The 25,367-nt window shown below is 36.9% G+C and overlaps 1 protein-coding gene across 3 annotated transcripts in view; it reads right to left on the reverse strand.

Annotated features, from left to right (window-relative positions):
- phf14 (PHD finger protein 14) overlaps positions 1 to 23,792 on the reverse strand; it is a 91,288-nt gene extending 67,496 nt beyond the window's left edge. For all 3 annotated transcript variants that reach the window (XM_089123219.1, XM_089123218.1, XM_089123220.1), the window contains exons 1-7: positions 23,701 to 23,792; positions 22,259 to 22,369; positions 19,602 to 20,245; positions 18,348 to 18,489; positions 5,064 to 5,223; positions 4,253 to 4,364; positions 1,553 to 1,690 (exon numbers count right to left, since the gene is read on the reverse strand). In XM_089123219.1, the coding sequence (XP_088979345.1) occupies positions 1,553 to 1,690; positions 4,253 to 4,364; positions 5,064 to 5,223; positions 18,348 to 18,489; positions 19,602 to 20,245; positions 22,259 to 22,369; position 23,701 (1,308 nt within the window). In that variant the 5' untranslated portion in view covers positions 23,702 to 23,792. The remainder of the gene's footprint in view (positions 1 to 1,552; positions 1,691 to 4,252; positions 4,365 to 5,063; positions 5,224 to 18,347; positions 18,490 to 19,601; positions 20,246 to 22,258; positions 22,370 to 23,700) is intronic.
- Positions 23,793 to 25,367: the final 1,575 nt, after the last annotated feature.

Consider the following 25,367-nt stretch of genomic DNA (forward strand, 5'->3'; position numbering starts at 1 on the left):
CCCTCTCTTTTAAAGGACAAGTACATTTTGCAGAGAATGTGGGGGTTGAAGCCCGAGCGGCAAGGCGATGACTGATGTAAGGCTGGCAGGATTTTTCCAGAAATGGAAGTGGACTGCCTTTCTCAGAAACAGCCTTTTTCAGAAAAAGAGGGAACCCTAGAACAATGTCAACCCGTTTCAGCAGTTTCAAATCTCTGCAGCGGAGACGTTAGCAGCAAGTTTATCCTCCCTGGTTACATCTCCTAGTCACACGCATAGCATTTCAACCCCTCCCTCGAGGGCAGATGGAAGCACAGCCATTTCCTGTCAGCCACGGAATCGTTTAGGCTTAAGGTGTCTCGCAGGATGCTATCAGCCCACTCACCTGTTGATATGAGGACCTTTGCACAGCTGACTGGATTAAGTGGATTGCAGTGAGTAGGCACTTTTCGCCAGTGTTTATCTACCCTGACGCCACCATCATGTGCTTCTCCAATATGGCAAGAATATTTGAGCCACGAGGCTGATGGTCTGTGACCACGGCCTGGGCTGGGAATTCGTTCTACTGGCTGGCCTTGTGGTCTGAACCGTCTTCCTATGCTTAGGTGTGCATCCATTTGATAAACGCTTGCGTTTGAAGTTCAAACATGCATGTGTAATACGTGTGTTCACAAAGAATCAGAATCTAGAGAATAATGGATAGTCCATTTAAAGTTTACACAATTCCGTATGAATTTGTTCCGTGTAATAAAAGAGAAGGAATTTATTGCTCTTTTTTTTACCCTGTATGATTCTGAATTGGTGACTAGAGCTTTCAAGCTACAAAAGTATACAAAAGCATCAAAATAATAATTATATTCCATGATTTGTATGCTATATTTCACATTTTTGAAACAATTCAGTTTTGTGTGACAACCTGGCATTTAAGTTCTTCACTGATAATATTCCTCTCCAGTAACCTCTATTAACCACTGCTAACAGAGTCAAACTTGAGAACCGAATCAGTCAGATTCATGAATTAATCATTCATTTCACTGAAAAGATCATGCTCAAAAGAACGATTTGTTCATGAATCTGCTACATAATTGAGCAATCAAATGGCTTCAAAAGGGTTGGAAAAATAGTGCCTTTACATGGACTACTTGTGATATTTTCATGGTGCCTTTTGTCCTTTTAGAGCTTTGTTACCCAGTCCACTTGTAATCATCCACTTTCATTACAGTAAAAAGAGTGGCCAGGATATCTTTGTGTTCCACAGAAGTCAGTCAGCCCAAGAGGTTTTGAAATAAATGTGGGTGAAAAATAAACATTTATTTATTTTTTATTTATTTTGCTTTTGAAATGGATTTGAGGACAAGCAGAATAGTTTTTTTGTTGTTTTTTTTTGTCAGAAAAAGTTTGTTTACAAGCCTGATTACAAGAGGTTGACAGGCAGGAGAGTTAAAAAGCACAGACAGGAGAAACAACAACGCATTGCAAAGCTGTCATCACAAGACTGCGACGGAGAGAAAGTTGTAGAAAATAAACATCAATTAAATGCAGATTAAAGAGGATGACCACATAACACACTAACCTCTTCTGCAGCAGCTTCAGACAGTAGCCCTTCCCGTTGAGCACACGTAACATGGAAGAATGAACGGCACATTCCAGCATCACAGCTGATGCAAACGCCTGTGCGAGCAAAGCGTGCGTCCTCACACAAACTGCACTCCTGCAAACCATTAACCCAAACAGGCCGTTGTGACACCAGCAAATGGCAAAAAACTATGACATACTTGGAAAAACACGGCATTTAAAAACTTTTTAGCATTTGCTGACTTCAGGTCTTATTACTTTCATACTAATGACTTGGGATTATGTCTGTTTTTCCAAAGTCAAGAAAGGTAAACCGCCAGCTGATTGTGAAAAAAAAAAAAAAACACCATTATAACAATCCCACATTCATTTACTGTATAGTTCTATATTTAAGATAAAGTGGTCAATGAGTCTCTAAAAGCCCATTTGACTTTCTCCAATTACTGGAGTTCAAAATTAAAATAATAATAGCCTTTTTCTTGGAGTAATTTCTTTTCACATGTACAGCACAAACCATTAAAGAAAGCTGTTCAAGTGCTTCTAAAGTAATTTGCTTCCCAGTAAAAGGAACCTCTTCTGACTTACTGACACATAAAATAATGTCAGATAGAGTAAATGTCAAAATGTCTACAGTCGACAGAAATTCTTGGGAGGGAAATGAAAGACGCCCTTTGCTCATAGACGAAAGTCAGCATTTCACATAATTCATCAGAAAACGTAGTTTTTGTTGTTTCTGTTAAATCGATTACCTAATCGCATCTAAAAAAATGTTTGTTTATATATGTGTGTTTGTGTATGCATGTATGTCTGTATGTATGTATTTCGACATTTATAATAATCAGAAATGATTCTTGAGCAGCAAATCTGCATAGAATGATTTCTGAAGGATCTTTAGACTGGAGTAATAACTGAAAACTATTATTATTTAGGATTTTTTTTTTCTGTTTCTATAAAAAATAATTTTCCATTTAATAAATTAAAATGTGTTTTAATTTGTTATATATATATATATATATATATATATATATATACTGTATAAGTGCTGTCAAACGATTAATTTCATCGCGATTTATCACATTAATGTCACAGTTAACTCGCAATTAATCACAATTACTCGCACCTTTCTATACTAAATGTCTCTTGATTTATATTTGTCCCATTATTTTTTCTCTCATTTTAATGCTCTTATCATTTAAAAACAGTGGATCGGCTTGCTTTATGCAAATGTTTTTTTTTTTTGTTTTTTTTTTAAATTGAAAACAACATTGGCATATACTATGTTCAATTTCAAAATAACATTTTTACTTGGCGCAAATAATCTCTCAATGTAACACTGTCCATCAATAAAAGGGTGAAAGAAATACCGACGAGGTGCTGATATTGACGAGGGGGCGGAAAATTTGGATCAGCTGTGTGTGTGTGTGCTTGGACATCATCAAGCGGTATTTCAGACTGGACGTGCTGCAATGATGATCGCTTAGATCACAACGACAAAATACACAGATCACTTTGGTCTTGTCAATGGGACTATTTGGCAATTTGTTTTCATTTACTATTTGGCTGGCTCGCACAGGCATCATGCCTGTTGCTCTGTTTCCAGTCTAGCTAGATCCACTTGCATTTTGGTCGACGTAGCAACAAAACGTCCTTGCGCAGCGCAAGTCATTGAAATTAATGTGTTTCGTAGCGCAGCGTCACGCATGCCGCATCCTGTTGCAAAACCATGTGAAAAAACTACAACATTTACTAGGCCAAAAAGGCTGTTAATCGCGCAATAAAAAATTGACGCTGTTAATAACACATTTAACTGACAGCCCTAACATATATATATATATATATATATATATATATACACATACACCACAATATTTTCAAATAATATCAAATAAATGCAGTGAGCATAAGAGCATAAGGCCGTGTGACACCGTGTGTCGTTTTTCCACGCACCTGGCGTATGTTTTCAATTGTTTTCAATGGGAGTGGCACTTTTTTTTTTAAACGCCATGAGCGTAACGAGTCGCTGAACGTTTTTTTTTTTTTTTCATGCTGAAGCACCAAGCGCCTGGTGTTTTTTACTGGTCGCCGAGAGTTGAAAAATATAAAATTTTGTATAAAACGCAGCGCTCATCACTGTCACTTTTTACCCAGCCGTCCAATCACAGTGGAGGAGGGGCGGGACAAATCCCACACTGACCAACTGTCACAACATTCTTTCTGTACAACACATCCACCAGCAGAGCTAACCGAACAAAATGGATGAAAAATATTTTTTTAATATGAAACAAATTATCTGCGAAATCAGTAAACTGTGCTGCGAATATTCTGTATCATAGCAACAAAACATCTCAACTGAAAAAACGCTGTGCTGGCAAAATGCTCTCAAGCGCCCAAAGCACGGCGCCTTCAGTAGAGCGTCTGGCGTTTTCAGCTGGCTAAAAACGCTTTGGTGGACACACGGCCTAAGACACATCTTTCGTTGATAAAAAAAAACAAAAAACAACAACCCAAAACTTTTAGTGTAAAAGCAGTGTAACAATTTATAATTTCACTGAATGATGAATTTTGCTGCAACATAAGTCAATGTTTGGGTCAATATTGGTTGATTAGTGTTAATATATTGGCTTACCAGTATTAATAACTTGTATTTGAGATTATTTATTTTTTTGCAGTTGTGTCATTAATCACTTCTGATACTTGCCTTTGCCCCATACTTTGAGTAGTTCATCTCTGTGAGTGTTACTGGCCTCAGCTTGTCAATATCTCCAAATGCAACGCCTGGAACATAAAGGGCACACACCACGTGCACCCACCTTCAGCAGAACAAAATAAAGTTGAGTTCGCATCTGTAATATCTAAGTTACACAATTATCAGAGTATAAGGACAGCTTCTTATACTGAATAACAAATCAAGATGGTAATGATCCAGATGTCCACTTTTAGAAGAACAAAGCAGCATCTATTCACTAGGCTATTCCTTTTGAATAACTGCTATACCCTTAAGCCCTTCAGAAGAGAAAATACTCTAACTTGACCATTTGGTGTGACAAAATTTCAAATGCAGACTTTAGGAAGGAGAATCCGAAGTCCAATATAAAGATATCCATCTCTGGTGAGCGAACGCTCCACACTTTAATTTGCTGTGTTTTTCATGCTCTAGTGAAGTAGTAAATTTGGGTGCAGACGGGCTGAGGAGCACTATCAGTGATAACGTGGCTTGAGTCTTCACGCTTCAGACACCTCTCTCTTCCTCTCCCTCTCTCTCTCTTAGCCCTATCCCTCCATCCCTCCCTCCTAGCCAAATCGACCACCTTTTCTCTCCTTCACTCATCCTGCACAGTCCCTCTTCAAGTATTTCTCTTGTTTGGCTACTTTCAGAGAGTACCGCAAAACTTCCAACGAATGTACAATAATTAAAGTAGTGAAAGATGTGACGGGAATGGCAGTGCCTTTAATTAATCTACTAATGATGATAAAATATTATATCAGACCAAGCATCGGTTAAAACGCACCTCCCAGCATCAGTTTCTTTAAAGATGCCGTCCTGACTGGGACAGAGTTCACAGCTGGGTGTAACGCCATTCTTGCAAGCGTCACAGAACCACGGTTCTGTTGAGTTCTCTGAGGCCGAGCTCATGATAGAGTCACTTTCACCATCGACACCATAGCAACCTGAGGGAACAAGAAAAATCAAATGAATGTTGAGTGTTTGATATTACTGATTGCACAGTAAGTTCTTATATTATAACCCATTCCCAATCATAAACAACATACATCATTATCTAAGAAATATTAGATATATTTATATTTAAAAAAATGCTGTACACTGCACAGACACACACACACAAATACATACACTGCCCAGTGCCCCGTCCCAAAAAGTGACTGTTTGGTTTTAAATGGGCAAATATTATGCGTCTAGCAGGTTATATATCTTTGACAACAATTCTTCTAATCCTTAATGATAGAGTGTGTAGCTTTTAATTTCTTTAACAACCATGTAGGAAGATGATGACAATGTCAAAATTCATCAGGCTCAAATTGTGAAAGAATGGTTGTAAGGAAGCATGAAGAAGATCCTAGACCTAAATTCATTGAAAGTCTTTGGGATGTGCTGGAAGAGACTTGACGGAGTGATTGACCCTTGCATTGTCAATACAAGATCCTGACCAAAAAAAAAGATGCCATAATATCACACCATTAATTTCCATCAAGAGGTGCATCAATCTTTGATAAAGATCTTGTAGAGCCAGTGAATATGTTGCCAGGGCAATTAAAAATCCGAACTACGGCAGAAAATATCCTTAGTGCTGAGCTGCATGATGCTGCAGTCGTGCCTGGCAGAGTGTCAAAAGAACAAAGACATCTAGAGCACAGAATGGTTTTGTTGCTATACTTTTTCCGACAAAAATAAGGCCATTTGATCGAATTGTAGCATCACAAGTCCACAGAAATAGAAGTATTGGGCCAATGAAAGTATTTTAATGTGGTCACCTTCATTTCCTTGGGTTGCAAAGACAATTATTGGGCTGATCAGGTTACCATGACACCTATTACACTCAGAAAACGTGCTCCATGCCACCAATAAGGACGGCAGTCAGCTCCTTGTCAACACTACAGAGATAACGTTCCTGTTCCTAATACAGCAAACTGGCCCCCGGGTGTGGGAGAAATGGAGAGAGAGAGACAATCAAGTAAAAGTTCAGATCCTTTACATACTCACCACAAAAGACTCAAACAGCGAAGTGTGCAGAGAATGCTTAAAGGAGTAGTTCACTTTTAAAAAAAAGCTTTTGCTGATAATTTACTCACCGCCATGTCATCCAAGATGTCCATGTCTTTCTTTCTTCAGTCGAAAAGAAATGAAGGTTTTTGATGAAAACATTCCAGGATTTTTGTCCATATAATAGACTTCACTTGGTATCAAATGGTTCAAGGTCCAAGTGAGAGTTTCAGTGCAAACGGTTCAAATGGCTTTAAATGACACCAGATGATGAATAAGGGTCTTATCTAGCGAAATAGATCGCTCATTTAAAAAATAAACAAAAAAGTTTAAGTTTTATAAGCACAAATGCTCGCCTTAATTTATTTTCGACTGAAGAAAGAAAGACATGGACATCTTGGATGACATGGGGGTGAGTAAATTATCAGCAAAAGTTTTTTTTTTTTTTTTTTAAATCATCATGAAAGTTTATTAGCATGCATTTTGAAGCTGTATCAGTGTAAACTTCTGATTTATGGTTTTCTGAGCGCACAAACCTGAAAAATCCACACAGATAGCTGGTTCCCCTGTAGCCTGGGTTTCCCCATTCTGCCTTGCCGCAGCATGATTTTATTCGCGCTGCTAGGCATTCTGGATACCATGAACCAAATTTTCCCCTGAAATAGGGAACCAATCACAGAACAGGAAGGGAGCACAGGCACATTTGATAGACGTACATGTAACGGAGGCCAGCTAGTAGTTGCTGTGCGAGTAAACCTCACTCCCCTGATCTCAATAGGCGCTAGAGCGCCCGATCTCACTCCCCTGATCTCCTCGCTAGAGTGCCCGACTCTCACGCCGGAAACCGGGTTAGAGGCCCGCTCGGAGCGGGGCGAGTAGGACCCGGGTGGAGGGGTTACATTGGTGCCGTGACCCGGATGAGAGTGAGGTTTAGGGGGGTGAGTGTAACAGAGGCCAGCTGGTGGTTGCTGTGCGAGTAAATCTCACTCCCCTGATCTCAATAGGCGCTCTAGCGACAGACGCTAGAGGCTGCAGTCTTTAGCCTCCTCGTTAGAGCGCCCGACTCTCACGCCGGAGACCCGGGTCCGAGGCCCGCTCGGAGCGGGGGCGAGTAGGACCCGGGTGGAGGGGTTACATACAGGCAAATTTGATAGACATTCGTACCACCCAATAATACGGCTCTGGGCATTCATAAACCACGCCTCAAATATGAGAAATTGAACATGTGGTTTCCAGACCACGTTTCATTCTCAATGATTCGTTCCCCTGAGTTTTAAACTAAGTTATTGATCACGTCTTATTGCGCTTAAACTGTCAAACAAACACAATGTTATGTCAAACAAAGCTCACATTAACAGTCGGTTAAGTCTGTGAACGTAAACAGCAAGTAAAAAAAATTGCATGTGTATATTACATCTGCGTTTTAAAGTGAAAGCAGCATAATATATACAGTACCTAATATTGCTATGCTGTTCATATGAATCAAAAAGGAAAATCACTCGCTTCTATTGATTCAATTAACTTAAATAAGAATACATTTATTTCTTGAATGCTTCTGTTGGCGAGGAGATAAACATGGCAGACTGTGTACAGTTCACTCAGGGTGGGATTTATGCTAATGGAGCAGAGTCCATCAGCAGTCGTGGGCAGGGCCTGAACAATGTGACATCACATTGCATAGAAACGGCAAATGGCTTGTACTGAGACACTGCTTATGATTTATGCGGACTCTAAAAAGTGGAGTGAGTGGATTTTTACCATAGAGTGGTTGTGTACACACTGCTGACACACATTTATGTTACACAAAAAACATGTTTAAGTGAATTTCCGCATAATAGCTTTAATATAAGAACGGTGAGGGAATACATTAAGGTGTGGAATTTTGTGCTGATTGTGTAAGGGTAAGATATGTTGACCTTGTTAATTTGTTTGCCAGAATCATTCAGGTCACTTTATCCAAGAGGAAACACAAATTGTGTGGCCATGGCTGTAACTGAAGCGCACGTGAAGAGCACACAGCATCTCCCACCAGTAGAATCAAATAAGAGGCTTTTCGTAACCTCATCTTTCAGTCATTTTGAACCATGAGGTAATGGGTGCCATTACGAAGCCCAGCCCGACGTTTATTTTCTTAAAGAAAGGTATTATGGGAACACTGCTGGCAACAGTTGGGTGCGTATTACTGACTAGGCTTTGAACCATAGGGCTGGAGCTTGCGATGATCAGATGCTGGTTTAACTGACTTACTGCTGAACCGTCAAGCAAATCTCCGATGTTCCTTTTGAACTCAGATACAAAGCTGGACCTGCTAAGCCACAGGGTGCTGGCTAATATGAGCTAAGCTGGAAAAAAGTGATGACTATGGGAGAGCATCATAATCCCTGAGGAGAAGATTATCCTCGTCAGAAATGACGAGCTTGGCAGTTAAAGAGCGACCTGGGGAAGGTTGGTGACAATCAAGAGGAACACTTTTAAGATGCAATGGAGGAAGGTTCGGGATGAGTTCAGAAAGAGTTAACATGCTAGTATGATGTGTGTGTACACATATGCATGTATGACTCCAATCAGACAATGAGGCAAAGCGTGCTGGCATTATGCACAGTGTGTGTGTTCTCCATCTATTCGCTAGTTCAATGTTCAAACTACGATGGTGAATGTAATAAAATATCAGCAGGCTATAAAACAACAGTGAGTTGCTTTATTAGCATCTCCAATAGCCAAAATGAACAGAATAACTTCATTAAAGTTCTGACTTGAAGCAAATGATTCAATGCAGTGATCATGATATACAGTATTTTCACAAAGGTCAAAGTAGCTCATGATTATGTAGAGTGTTGTGTCTGAGCAGAGCACCAATCTTTCATAACTGGAAATTACTATATTAAATAATCAATGTGGTGATGAAAAACTAATGGCCAGATATGGCAGAATTACAAAAACTGTTTTTAAAAAAAAAAAAAAGAATCCATTTCTGGCATGACGAGTGAAAAAGATTTTGTGTCAAGCAAAAAATACCATTACTATAAAAGGCACCTACAACAGAACTGAAAGGAATCAGTCTCCGAATAGTCTTAAAAAGTGTTTTATGCTCACGAAGGCTGCATTGAATGTGTAATATTGTGAAATATGACGATTTAAATTAAACCATAAATAGCATTTAATTAACAATGCAAATGTAAAAATGTAAATGTTTTTGCTGTCACACTTTTAATCAATGCTTAATAAAAGTAGTATTTTCTTCAAGAGAAGTGTGAATTATTTAAGCGGTAAAGTCTAAAATGTTAAACAGAGTAGGTAAAGCAGTAGAAAACAATGGAATTGTGACTATGTTATAATTGTGGCTATAAACGGTGTATTAAAGTTATTGCATTACTCAAGTTCTAATTGAACCCAGAAGATTCCTTTAAGTTGAAGTCCTCTGACTCTTTGTCAAATGATTAATGAGGAGACGTTCAGCGCAGCGATGTATTTCAATTATATTCACTCTGTTTCTTCCCTAAATGCTAATATTTTTCATCCAGGATGAAGAAGATTTATTCAATACATCAAATATTTGCCAAGTCAGCATGCAAAGCAGGACCACAGACAGGAACAACAGAACCAAGTCGGGGGGCACGGAATGAGTAAATAGGGCCAATTAGAACCAAAAAGACTTGGCAGATGAGATAGAAAGGGGGAAAAATATGAGGTAAGAGCTACGAATGGCAGCTGCCTTGATGTAAATCAGCAAAATTGATTCAGAGCTACTGAAAAAAGCCTTTTGAAAACCAGCACTCTCTCTTTCACAAAACAATACAATCATTTTCATAACCAGCAATGCGTGGAATAAATCATTTCCTCATTAAGAGGTGAGTGAAAAGAAATAAAATGAAACATGCAATTGACAAAAAAAAACTCAGGTTCTATCAAACCAGATAACATTCTAATTTAATACTTGTTTAACTCTGTGAAGCTGGTTTTGTATTGGGGATGAAACCAATGTGATTCAGCTGTTATTCAGCAGGGCACCTTTTTAAGAACAAAGGCTTGAATTTGCTTAATAAATCAGTTTTATTCAGCAGTGCTTGAAATGTTTTGTTTCAATAGTCAATGAAAGTCAAAAGCGTTTTCACTACTCCGGCATGTAGCTATTAAACACATTGCATACTTCTCCATTGTGCGCTATAAAATATGACATTTTCAGGCCCCCATTCCATAAGCAGAAACTTTGTTTAATTTTTTTTAAACCAAATCAGTCTACACTTCAATAATTGAAGGAACAATCACCCCTGAAGCACTATGGTGTTAAGAATATATCTAAAGAGCGCAATGCCGATATGGTGTTCAGGTCCGATACATTACTTTACTATTGGATTCAAGTTACAACATTGCCTGGGCAACTCTAAAGCCCGGAACACACCAAGCCGATGGTCAGCCGTCGGGCAGTTTTTGTGCATCGGCCGACTAAGTTTCCTTGGCGTGCCGCGCACAGCTTCGTGTCGTCGGCTGAAAATATTCCTCGTCAGCTTTGTTTTGCCCGATTCGACATTTTGAATCGGCGTTGGTGTGTCGGGGAAATAGAGAACTCTGATTGGCTGTTCAGCTTAGTGAAACAGTCAGAGCACGAGAATAAAAGCAAAACAGCAAGCAAAGAAGTCAAAACGGTAAAGATAAAAGGTTGTTCTTATGTTGCGTCATCTCACCTAAGTGTTTCTTGGCGAATATTTCAATATTAACATGAGTGGAGTGGAATATAGAAAGCGTTTAGCAGACGTTCAAAGCGGTAAGCACGCACTGCTTTGTTTATGCACTCTCAGAAAAAAAGGTACAAAAGCTGTCACTGGGGCTGTACCTTCTCAAAAGGTACACTTTTGTACCCAAAGCCTGCATATTGGTACCTACGTGGTACATATTAGCACCTAAAATGTACATATATTACCACCTAAAATGGACATATTAGCTCATGAAATGGACATATTACCACCTAAAATGGACATATTAGCTCATGCAATTGACATATTAGCACCTACAATGTACATCTCAGCACCTAAAATGAACATATTAACAATTAGAATGTACATATTAGCACCTAAAATGTACATATGAACACTAAAAATGTACATATTAGCACCTAAAATGTACATATCAGCACTTAAAATGTACATATTAGCACCTGAAATGTACATATTAACACTTAAAATGTACTTATTAGCTCATGAAATGGACAAAAGTTTACCTTTTGAAAAGGTACAGCCCCAGTGACAGCTTTTGTACCTTTTTTCTGAGAGTGTGGTATCTGCAGCCAGCAGCGTCGGTTTTCCTTTTTGAATGACGAATATAGACTAATATATCTGCAGAAATAGTTGTCTCATTTACACGAAGGCACATAACGCACATTCTAGCTGACAGTCGCCTGTAGTTCTCTCGGTGTGTTCAAGTGCAGTTTTTACCCCGACTAGAGGCGACAACACGGTCGGCTTTCATCAACGCCAGTTCGCCTTGGTGTGTTCCGGGCATAAGACTTTAAATCTGAGTATTTTTAGACATTAAGAAGTGAATTTCCTTCAGTGTTTTGGATAATTATCCTCCTGAATCACTCGATTAAACATTCACTTCAGGTGATGCAGAGATGGTACCATCAGTTTTGACTTAAATGTGTGACACCGAGACTCATTCCAAGACCAGTTGAAACTATTTAGCAACAAAAAAAAAGAAAAAAAAGGAATCCTAATACTTGAACAAGAAGCACTAGACCTAAAGTGTGCTGTTAGCAGTTCGGTACCTTGTAAACCTGCAGGCACACCCCCTGAGGCCAGAGACAATGCTGCAACCCAGCCCAGGGTCACATCATGCATCAAAGGTTCATTGTGACAACACAATCCTCCTTGAAGGCAAGCTGAAACTTAAGACAGGAAGCAAGGGACCAATGCTTATAATCTGAGGAATGAAAGATCAGATAAAGCAAGGGAGAAACATGTTTTAACCTTGAGCAAAATACTTAACCTGAATTAATTTAGCAATTATCCATCTGTACAAAGGAATAATGTGAGCTCTTCTGCATCGGTGTGAAAATAGACGTGCCTTCAATACATCCTGTTACAGAATCCACATTACAAATACCTTCAAGCAAAACTGTTTAACTTCTGGTGAGAAACCTATTCCTAAAACTAAGGGAGCTTTATCTCTCACAGGGTTCCCAAAACATAGACCTATCACAAGAACTGTCATAACACAACATGATATAAAGGGAAAAACAAAGCTTTTTTTCCCCCCCTAAAGCAAAATACACAGCTAAAAGCACAAGACAGACTAGTCTCCAATTATTTATTTCTGTCTGGTTTGCAATACACCAAATTTTAAGAGTCTTTCCAATTGAAACATGACGGGACAGAAGACAGTGCTATGAGAGTGTTTTCATAACTCTGATTTCTGAGTTTTGTGCTGTAAACAATGTTTTCCTAAATAAATGCATTCAATCTAAAAATAACAGTAGATTACACTAGGAACCGTTCCATTCTTTTTTTTAAATAACCTAATTGATTGTTCGTGACGTTCGATCCGTTAATGAATGACTCTGATGTTGTACATGGGTTTGATTACAATTATCCAAATCATGCAAACTCAAATTTGCCATCAGTCTGGTAGCTTGATGTGATTATTTAAGATTCACAACAATTGTACAACCGAAATTAGGTTAAGAACTATACTATGGATGAAAACCTAATACACTCAAAATTATTAAAGTCAATATAGATATAATAATTGACACACTTAATAGTTCCTGTTAGGCGTCATGACCCATCTATGCATTTTTTGCATCCCCAATGATCACATGCACATTTGAATGACTATTAACCAAGCATAAATTTGGATATGCAAGCAGGAGTAAGTGTTAATTGAAAAGTTACTCAAGTAGTGAGACAAATCAGAAGACAACATAAAAAACAACATATTCCTGAGGACTAAATTTGACCAAAAAACCCATTTAAGCAAGTAACTAATTTAAATGAATTGCACATGTTCGGGGAAATAATTAACTTTACGGTCCAGAACTCATTAGGGTCTTACTAAAATCAATACCAGCAGCATGGTAATTGGTGTTCCAATGAGTGCAAAGCCATTACTGAACGATGTGATGCTTTTTACTGTGGTACGGTTTTAATAAACTCACTCCACTCAACGACAGTGTGGCAACCATTACAACACAGCCAGCAAAAATCCTCTTTTTTGTTTTAATGAACTACTAAAGGACATAAAACCAACAAACAAGTCGGAGGCGTAAAACAAGGACTCATAATTAGCCTGAATAGCCTTTGCAGACCAGATCAAGTATGGCGGGGAGTGTCTCTTTTAACAATTCTCGAGTAATGACGAGCATGCAAATAGAGCGTGTTAGAGTTAGATGCTAATCAAAAGCATTGTGCGGAGCTCAAACGGGAAATACGTGTCAACTACTGGAACAAGAGACTCCAGTCTTCCTCTCTGCTCTGATCGTTCATGAGTCTCCAGCGCATTTCTCTGATAGAGTCTTTCCCTTTAGAATTTGAGCGAGGCCATATGCGAGGTCAGAGCCTCCACAGACTGCCGAGCTTGAGAGTCACGCTGTGAGACACTTGTGCGCATCTAAGGATGACAGCTTGTCTCTTATCTTCAGTGCTGCTCTTGTGGCCCCTTTGCTCCATTACTTTATCATTGCATTTTCCCTGGCTCCTTCCCAAGAACAATTCCGAATAGCGGAGTTATCCAAATACTGCAATGTTAAGCAAAACTGCCACTTGAACTTTCCCTGGGTAAATAGGCAGATTAGAATCTAAATCCTTTGTTTCGGGAGCCACCCATGCTCCCCACAGTCTGAGACGTGACATCCCATTTTTTGACAGCGAGAGTCAGACTCTTCTGAATGCTTTTCAAAACCTCTACGGCTTTGACCCAAAATAGCTGACGTGAAGAAACAGCAGCCGAGCGCTGGTCTGGGACAAACTACCAGAAGGTCTTGCGTTTGTCTGTATGCGAAGTGCAGTACAGAAACGACACCTTATTCAGTTGCACTTGTCTAAAGGTCACCTTTTCAAACTAGTGCACAAATATCAAGCGAGCATTTGTGACAGTCAGCAATGAGGGCCGCCCCACCTCCTGGACCAATCATGCCCTCTCCCACTGGGAATAGTGGTACCACAGAGCAGTTGGTACAAGCAGGTGGCAAGAGACTGGCTCTGGTCAAGAATTTTGTTCTGAAACAGCTGTCCAAACCCTTGCAAGCTGCTGGCTTTCTCCATCCTAATGTAATCTATCTATACCAATTAAGTGAATACTATTGGTTCATGTTATGGAGTAAGACCCAAATTATGAAATATTATGGAAAATTCACCCAAAAATGTAAGTCTTTCTTTTATCTACGGAACACAAAAGAAGATTTTATCAATAGTCAACTGTTTGGTTTCCAACATGGTTCAAAATATAATTTTTGTTTAAAAAAAAAAAAAATCATACAGGCTTGGAATGAGATGAAGGTGAATATTTTGTCATGAATTTTCTCTTTTAGTCATTGTAAAGCATTTGAATTATAGTACTAACTAACCAAACACCATACAGAATGTAAAAGTGTACCTAGAAAACACTTACAAGACTTACAATACTTCACACCTATTTCACTTTTAATTGCAATTTTCAAAGTAATTAGCATTCTTAGTCTATGAGCTAAAAAAAGAAAAGAATGTTGTTGAAGTCTGGGGTGTACAGCAACATAAAAAAATAAAACAAATATAACAATAGAGATTCTGTTCTACCATTTTAACAGCAGAATTGCATTTAAAGCAACAGTTTTCAGTGCAGACAGCTTCATTAATTAGGAAATGGGGCAATTTTTTAAATTTAAAATTTGGTGCAAGAATTTAAATTGTGCGGTTGCAGGTGCGTACATGTCAGCTATTTTACAACAGCTTTGAATGTGACTCATTGTTACACAATATGAGAAAAGGGTTGTTGTTGTTTTTTTGTTTTGTTTTTACTGATGCCAAACTCATAAATAATTTGTAATAAATTACACTTTACTAATTGTAATAAATTACAAATTACTCATAAATTAATTTAACAAACATAACAAAATCCAAATAAATTACTCTTTCACATTTTACCAAAATGTTTGGAATCTAAATAAATATCTTTATGCTATACTATTATATATATATATATATATATATATATATATATATATATATATATATATATATATATATATATAAAAAAATCAAATGGTTGTGTAATTTATTAAAACATTTTTCCAGCAACAATTGTGATATTAATTTATACCACTAAATTACTCAAAGCAGCTGTGGCATGATATGCACTGTTAATATGAAATGACACTGTTTTGGTCACGCCACTTCAAAAAGTCTTGAAATATTATGTCTTTGTAATTAAATAAATATATATCGGCAAAAGAAAGAAAAAGAGAGAGAGTGGAGGAGAACTCAAACAGCTAATAAAGCAACAGAAATGCAGAACATATTCTGCACTCCTTAATAGGGCTCACTGCATTTTATACTTCCTATTTCACTCCTGATTCTGAAGGGGAGAGCGAGAGACTTCGTGTCTATGAATCTGAGAGGAGTGCAGCTCTAAGAGCTGACACCGCAACACTGCTCTTGGCACAGTAAAAGACTCCTGCATGCTTCAAGGTTGCCCCATGATTCAGTGGCACTAGTTTATGAAGTAGCTTGTTTCAGTGAGTTGGAGTTGACACTAAAGGGGGTGGAGTGAATGTGAGAGCCTGAACCAGATCACTTGTGTATGTCGTCTTCTAACCAGAATGCCAGAGCCAATGACAGATTTAACCATTTTCTAATCAGTTTGAGAGTGCAGCTTATTTGACTTAGATAACACCACTGACAGCTAAAAAGCAATACCAATACCCAATGGCTGCTAAAATGAAACTTTTTTTTAGTTGAAAAATTGCTCAATACAAACAGTTGTACAGAAACACAATTGCTCATGCTCCCTAATTTTTGTAAATTTGAGTGAATATCGCAAAAAAAAAAAAAAAAAAAAAAAAAAGGAATAAACAGGAGAAATTGAGGAATTTCTTCATGAGATTCACCCTTTTAAAACCCACTGCAGTGGTCAAAGATCCACTGGGAGATTCATCGAGACGGAACATATGCTGTTGGAGAACCGAATGCATGCTTTAGTTTACTGAGTGCATATATTCTTTGTTTGCCACCTCTTAAACCACTTAATGCTGTGTGCCAAGATGAAAGGAAGAACAGGCACATGCTTTATAGATGTAATTAACTAATGTGTCCTCACCAGATGGAATCTGAGAAGCAAGCAGGTAAGTAGGTGGTCATTTAACTGATGCTTTTATCCAAAGTGACTTGCTTATTTCAAGGACAATCCCTCCAGACATTAAGTGTGTTGCTCAAGGGCACACCAGTGACTGTTGTTCCTCAGGGGGCTCAAACCGGCAACCTTTTGATTTACTCTGAAAATCCTGATCCTGCACTACGCCTCACCACATGAAACTAAATACACAGACTGGACATCAAATTCGGTATGAAATAAAAAAAAAATACTGTATCTATTTTCTAAATTTATATTGTTAATCTTAATGTAAACAATTCATGCATTCATATGGTTTATTGTTTGGTTTGTGTTTTTACCTCGTAATGTTGAATCAAAATTTTATAACGCGGGTGGTGATGGCGTAGAGGATAAGACACGTGCCTGTGGTGTGAGAGACCCAGGTTCGAATCCACTGCGAGACACCAATGTGTCCCTGAGCAAGACACTTAACCCCTAGTTACTCCAGAGGCGTGCGACCTCTGACATATCTAGCAATTGTAACTCGCTTTGGATAAAAGCGTCAGCTAAATGAATAAATGTTATAACTCAATCTTCTGGTGAAATGACAGACTTCTCTCTGGTGACGTATGCCGGACATCTTCAATGAGTTAATTTGCATTCTTACAATAAACTGCAACCTCACACATTTTTGTTTTAACATGAGAATACAGAAGAAAGAAAGTTTTATCATAGTGACTTTATATCATCCTTATATTGCCTTTATAATACTTGCGCTTTGTCGCATTTTCAACAATTGTATTAAATCAATGTAAACTCACGAGATCTTTAAATAGAGAATTTGTACATTGAGATCATATAACCAGCCTAATATTTTAAATTAGTTTATTTGAAAGCTGATTTATTTATGGTCATGTAATTTCCAATTATACCTAAAATACGTACACAAAACTGAATCTCATAAAACTTCAATGTATTCCAAGCAGAACGGACTTCTACTTTTTTTTTTTTCTAGAGTAGAACTACCTGTGAGGCTTCTGCAAATCAACAGAACATCAGCAAAAAAACAAGCAGCAAATAAATAATTAAAGAAATAAATCAATGAGTAATTGAAAATTAGTGGTGACACATTGATCCAGTCTGCCCGGCTGGTGTTAAGTAGGTCTGTCTGAATGAGACGGCCAACGCTAAAAGACGGTTTAAAGCATAATTGATTTTTGTTTCCAACGAGTCAGAGTCACAATGAGCTAATAATGTGGGATGATGAAGATCCCTCGCCTTTCTGTGTTTATTCTCCTCACGCTGACCTGACAATACAATCTAGTGTATGGACACACGGCAATCGTATGCCATGACAAGTTTCACGGGGAACTTGAAGAAAGGAAACATTGCCTGAACTTTTATTCTAATCTAATTGAAAAATAACTATCTAGAAAATCAGTGTTCTAATTTATCCTAAAAAATAAACCAGTGGTTTGGACTTTCTAATGTAAATGTAACTAATAATTCTGATTATAATTAGGGACTCAGCTGGATGCCATTTGCATGAATTGGATGGCATTATATTGCATATGCTGATATACATCCTATTAGTTGGAATGTATACACATTTCTATATGTAAATTTGCATATGTGAGTGCATCTTTAGGTTATTTTGTCCAAGTTAGATAAAGCTCTGCACTGCAAAAGGAGGAAGTGTATTTTGAAATATTCTAAAACGTATTTTTCAAAACTTTGTGCAAACATTTGAGATCAATATTTGAGTTGTTTTTGGTGGCAGAATGTGGGATTTCACCTTCATGCACGGTCACGCCACAGTTGTCACACTGGATGATCTCATCCGCATCTTCGCTGTTGTCTCCCAGGCACACGCAGCAGATAAGGATGTGCTCCATCCGCTGGGAGCTCCAGGTCTGGGGACGCTCCAACAGAGAGTCCTGAGGAAGCAACGGATAATTTAGCAATCCAACTCAAGTTAGGGATGTTGCAACTGATAGAACAAGTCCTCTACCAAAGTCCAAATATCTTCCTCTGAAAACAGTTCTCGAATCAGTGTGGGGAAAAAAAAAAACTGAAACAAAAGTAAAGCCACTCAAAAGCTTCTGCTCTAATTCCACCTCTGAGATTGGAAGATTAGCCAATCCTATAAACTGAAGTTCTCAGATAAGCCCATTCACAAGGATTGCTTTTTTGTATCAACAATCTGATGCTATGTGAGCCAATGACTGGATTATCTGATTGCTTTCCTAAATGCACAATAATACAATTGCATCTGAGAATTCAAGCTGGTTCCTTTTCATACAACTAAACTTTTGGACAAATTCAAACAAGTGGATAGATCAACTGTTTGATCACACTGAAAAATAGGGCACACATATTGCCAGTTTTCAGTAAATGATGGAGACAGATGGCTAGTTTATTTATAAATCAAATCTGAACAGTACTTCATAAAGCTATTTGCATAAAAAGAGTTAGTTCACCCCCCAAAAAATAAAATCAATTACACACCCTCATGTCATTCCAAATCCCTAATCCTGACACAAGGGTGAATAAATAATGAAAGAATTACACATTTTGGGTGACCTACACCTTCAACCAAGAGGAAAATATATCTGAACAAACATTATTGAGATCCAAGGAAGATTGCAGCAAAACTGTCTTTTATAAAAAGATATGATAAAGTCCATAAAGTGTGGAGAAAATAATACTGAGAATTCTGAAGAATGTAGAATTCATGTTTTTTTTTTTTTGTTTTTTTTTTTTTTATGAACAAAGTAATTAAGGTGTTGCGCTGATAATGACAAGTTACTTAATCTAAAGAATAAAATATTTTGAAGGAAGTTTTAATGCTCACCAAGGCTCCATTTTTTTTTATCATAAATGGTAATATTGTGAAACATTACATTTAAATATAGTAAATTGACTACTGTAATGCAAAGCTGGAATTTCATCATCATTACTTCAGAAAATGTCTTTATAATTCAAGTATTATAATTTAATCTTATTGACCCCAAACTTTTGAACAGTAGTGCAAAATCAGAGATTTTACCTCATTGCCCTTTCCATGTGATGTGCTGTGGCTGTCATTGGTCTCCTCCTCATCAAAAGCTCCAGTGTTTTTGCCTGCTTTTCTCTTTGGTTTCCTCCCTTCTTCCTCACTATCACTGCTACTAGTCTCGTTTTCATCATCCTCATTGTCCTCTTCATCACTACCACCATCATCATCCTCTTCATCACTCCCTTCTTTCTCCTTCCCAGATGATGCCTTGCCTTTCTTTTTTCCTTGCGTGGGCCTCCAGTCATTGTCATCCTCGCTGTCATAATCATCCATTTCGTTTAGCTCTTCCATCGTAGTAAAGTCCAGCATGGGCCGGTTTCGTCGGAGGTTCCATTTTTTTGGCTCTCCCGAGGCCTCCTCTGCGGTACCACTACCATTTGGTTCTGTATCTGAGGATTTTTCTACTTTCCTGCGATTCTTGGAGGTTCCCTCTGTTTCTTTGCTGCTGGTCTCCTCAGAGAAAGACTGTTCCTTGGCTTTTTCCTCTTCTTCAGTGTCTTCATTTAAATCTTTGGTCTCTTCTTCATCTATGCCCTCTTCATCAGCTGAGCCAACAGCGTCAGAGTCGCTCTCAGAGCCCGCAGCGCTGTCATTTGAACCCTCCTCATCACTCCCGTTGCCGGTGCCCTCTGAACCTGGGACAAATGGGAAATTAACTTAGCAGTGTTTTGTGCAGAACAAAACATACCCCAGACGTGATGCAAAAAAATACTCTGCTGACAGCAAGCTTCTGTTTCATGTACAATGGATCAACAATTTATAAATATTTAAAATGACAAAAATATAGATAATATAACTCAATATACAACTACAATAGTTGAACAGATTCTTACCTTTTTAGGATTAAATGTATGGATATATATATATATATATATATATATATATATATATATATATATATATATATATATATATATATATATATTTACACACACATATATTTATATATTTTTTTTTTTTAATTATATTTATATATATATATATATATATATATATATATATATATATATATATATATATATATATATATATATATACTGTATATATGTTTATATAAATATAAGGGCTGTGCAAAGTTTAATTGCGATTAATCACATCCAAAAATAAAAGTTTGTGTTTACATAATATATTTATATTTACCGTGTATAATATTTTGTATATAAAAATACACACATGCATGTATATATATTCAAGAAAATGTGCATTCATATACAAAATATATTTATAATATAGATTATGTATTTATATACAGTACTTACGTGCAAATAATTCTTAAACATATACATGCATGCATTTGTATTTATATATACAAAATATTTATACACAGCACAGACACATTATGTAAACACAATTTTTTATTTTGGATGTGATTAATCGCAATTAATCTTTGAATATATATATATTGTATATATATAATTTATATGTTGTTGTTGTTTTTTATTTATCTAGTGTATTAAAGCAGCCTTGCTGCTGTGATCACTTTCAGTTCTTGTCACAATATGTAATTTTCCAATTGTTATTGTTTTCCATTACCTTGCTACATGTTGAATCATAAATACCTAAATAATATTAAAAACTGTCATCAATTACGTCAAAAATATAAATGACGTCAATAAAACAGATTGTGAAATATATCACATAATATTGCATTTACCTCTGGAAAGTCATCCGATTGTTAGCTAGCTTTAAAAGAATAGAGAGGAGCTTATTTACTGTTATTTATATATGTATGTTTGAATAAATTTGCCATGAAGACAAGTGCTTATGAAAACTACCTTATTTGCATCACCGCCCGAGTATACAAACATTTCACTCTTATTTGAGTGTAAATATAATATCTTTGAATAAACAGCAGAATATAGCCTTATTGTTAATTTTAACCTTAAATATTATAGTGTACCAAATGAGAGGGTTCTCTCTGTATAGTTTGCAACACTATTTGGGAGAGATTTTTTATCAATAAGAAAAACCAAACTATCGGTATCAGCATCAGCCGATCTCATTCTGAATAATCATATCAGGTATCGGCTGAGAAATCTCATATCGGTGTCATCTCTAGTAATTAATGCATTTGTATAATTTTTATACAGCAAATGGCAATGGTATATTGCCCAAACAGATTTATGTGATTAATCTGACCAGAAATTTCATGCAGCAAAACTCAAAGTCAAAGTGTTAGAATTTCATTATCAGGTTGCAGATATTTCTGCACTTTGGTTGACAGCAGCTGGATGGGATAGCCTAGCTTTTGCGTGTGTCATAGTGATATGGAGCCATTGCTTATGTGACTCCAGTGTTAATAATGCATTACATGAGGTCTAATCTACACAGGCAGGGGGAAAACAGTGACACACGTCATGATGAAGGTCTCACCTCCAACTCAGCAGCTGTTTTCATGACAGGTGAGAAAACCCAAGCAGGGGCCCAAGTCTAAAATGGCCGTGCGCAGTATAAATAAACACATGCAACTATCAGTTATGATTTGATGCAACTATCAGTTATGATTTGAGTATTTTAACTGTATGAGACTTGCCATCATTACTTATCATTTTACAGATCTAACTGATCCACAATCCCACTTTTTGACATTTGTATTATACCCAACAAATGCATCAATATGACAGGGAAATTGTTTTGAGATAATTTACCTGATGCATCTCCAACTTCAAAATCACTGTCATCTGAGCTGTCATAGTCCAGAGCATCCAGCAGAGAGTCAGCCAAAGGCTTCACCTGTCGCCGCTTCGACCCCCGATCCACTAATTAAAATGAGATTCAAATGTGTTTGATAAACTAACTGAAATAAATGTTTAAGAACCAAACTTATTAAACCGAAATAAAAAGCTAAAAAATAATTATTTTTAAAAAATAGTAATACAATCAAAAGTTAAAAAACTGAAGAAAAAATAATAAATTAATTAATTAAAAATATTAATAAGTAGTATAATAGTAAGTAAGACTAAAGAAATAAATGTACAATAAAAGCATTCAAACACTCACAATTAATTATAAAGAAAGACTTGCAACTGAAACCTGGATGGAAATGCATATTATAAACAAATCACCAAACAAAATATTAAATAAAAAGTGTTTAGAAATTAAAACGGTCATATACAGCTAGCCTACACACACAGAGACAGACAGACATCCACAACAACTCATATATAGACAGACAGACAGACAGACAGACAGATAGATAGATAGATAGATAGATAGATAGATAGATAGATAGATAGATAGATAGATAGATAGATAGATAGATAGATAGAAAATATAGACAGACATTTAGATAGAGATATACACAACAAATTATAGACAGACAGACAGACAGACAGACAGATAGATAGATAGATAGATAGATAGATAGATAGATAGATAGATAGATAGATAGATAGATAGATAGATAGATAGAAAATATAGACAGACATTTAGATAGAGATATACACAACAAATTATAGACAGACAGGCAAAAAGACAGACGATAGATAGACAGATAGATAGATAGATAGATAGATAGATAGATAGATAGATAGATAGATAGATAGATAGATAGATAGATAGATAGATAGATAGATAGATAGATCCTTGTGGTCTCTGATATTAAATGTATTTCAACAGTTTAACAAACTACTAATAACGTCAGACTGTGTGTGTGTCAAACTCCCATGAACTACAGTTCAGTCACTCACACATTATGTTGGCTAAACATGCAGCACAAGTAACGTTATATGACAAGATGCTGTCACGTCAGCTCACAGCTCTCTGTTTAGTTTTCTAAACTGGATAAAGAAGCTAGTTTCCTGGAGAGACGAAAGCGCACTGTGCTTTATAATCTAACATAAGGTGAAAACGCGTAGAACTGCTGATATTTTATAAGTGATGCTATGTTGTAAAGCTGAATGATAGAGAGAGCAACTTCACATCATCAGTTCACCACGTTAGCCAGCGAGCTAAAGTAGCAGTAGCTTCATGCAATCTATTAACGCTTGTTTCTCTTATTTCACACCACATGTTGTAAATTCCTATGGTGATTATGTTGTTCTATATTTTCTCTTTCAAAATGTATAATATAACAGCGAGGATTACTCACTTTATGTGATTTTCGCGTTTGGATAGCTTGGACAAAGGTACAACGAACGCCTCTTCAGCTCATGTTCTGCGTAGTACGTCATCGATATTGCGTGTCACGTGTACACATTGTGCTGACGTTCAGCTCACAAAGTAGGAGCTGGAAACCATAGCAACCCGCCAGTTCAGTTCACAGAGCAGAGAAAAGACTCGATAGGTGCCATCGCCTTTGCATGTTCACCAAATGCACCAAAATCACGTTGATTTAATAAAATGTTATTTAATTAAGCGATTACATAAATTACTGTTTATTTTATTATTTTGAAAAAAAAATGTAGAAAAGTGTATTCCAACACACTAGAAAAACTGCTGAACACTACTATAATTACATGAAACATTCATTATAGGCTACATAAATTATGTAACGTTAGCCCAGGCCATTTTTTAGCGCCTGTCTTGTGGTTTGTATTTCCACAGCATGAAGATCTTATGGATTTAGGCTATGAATGAACCACTCATTTAAAAAAAAAAAAAAAAAAAAAAAAAAAACTTCTGACATGTTTTTTATGACATCCTCTTCAAACATTACAATGTCCATGATAGCTTTTTTTTAACTCTAAAATAAGAAAATCCACTTTATCAGCTATTTAAATATCTGGCACAAAAAAAAAACAAACAAAAAAAAACCCACAAAATTCTAAAGATGGCTGTGCGCTTCTTTCTGTGGCACATTATTAGGTCTATAAATGTTAACTTTAACATGTCAAGACCCCTTACATCTGAAAAGGATGACATTGAATGAGTATGATGAAACCGTAAGTCAGGGTTCCTCAAACTCGGTCCTGGAGATCAGGGTTGGAGCTAAACTCAGCAGGACAGTGGCCCTCCAGGACCTCCAGGAGTTTGAGGAACCCTGCCATTAAAAAAGTGAAATGTGAAGTGAGCAGCTTTGGTTAAATTCAAGACTCTTGATTATTGTTAGTACTGAAAGTTTTAGACCTTTCAAACAAATTCCAGTCAGTAGACAATGCCATCAATGCCATTATAGCCTACTGTATCAAAGACTAAGACAGACTTTGATGGGATGTTCACATTTGCATTCATTTTTCATCAGTGATTGAGAAACAAGTTCAAATTAATTGAATTCAGTTGTATCTAAGTCTTTATTCTCAAATTACTTTCAAATAACCCACAAAAAAAAAAAAGTTTCTAGAAGAAAAATGTATTTAACTAAATGTAACTAAACATGAGTGGAATCACTAACGTTACACATGTCTAAGGTTAAACCAAATATTAAAACAATCACACTTCTGCAAAATAACAAGAACGTGTTATGAGACTGAAAATGACAGTTTTTTGCTTGTTTTGAGGGTGAGGCTTGTTTCTGTCGTCCTCTGTTGACTTTGCCAGTTTAGCAAACAGGAGACGATTAAAATAAATGAGCCTAGATTGATCCTGATACTCAGCGAGGGGAAGACTGATGGGGAAAGGCACGCGCAAGGGATGATTACGACTGTCCTTGCCCGATGACAAATGGCACTGTATTGTGCTGCAAAGCCACCGTTTTTTATCCCTTGGCATCAAAACATTTTTCGAATATCATCATAAGCATCATCGTCATCATCAGCATTCTATTACCAGCGTTTTTCATTGTAGATGCCATGATATTCCCAATGAATGAAATGAATG

The sequence above is a fragment of the Pimephales promelas genome, chromosome 18 (genome assembly GCF_988280905.1).
Source record: "Pimephales promelas chromosome 18, fPimPro1.hap1.1, whole genome shotgun sequence".
In the NCBI taxonomy this organism is placed as follows: Eukaryota; Metazoa; Chordata; class Actinopteri; order Cypriniformes; family Leuciscidae; genus Pimephales; species Pimephales promelas.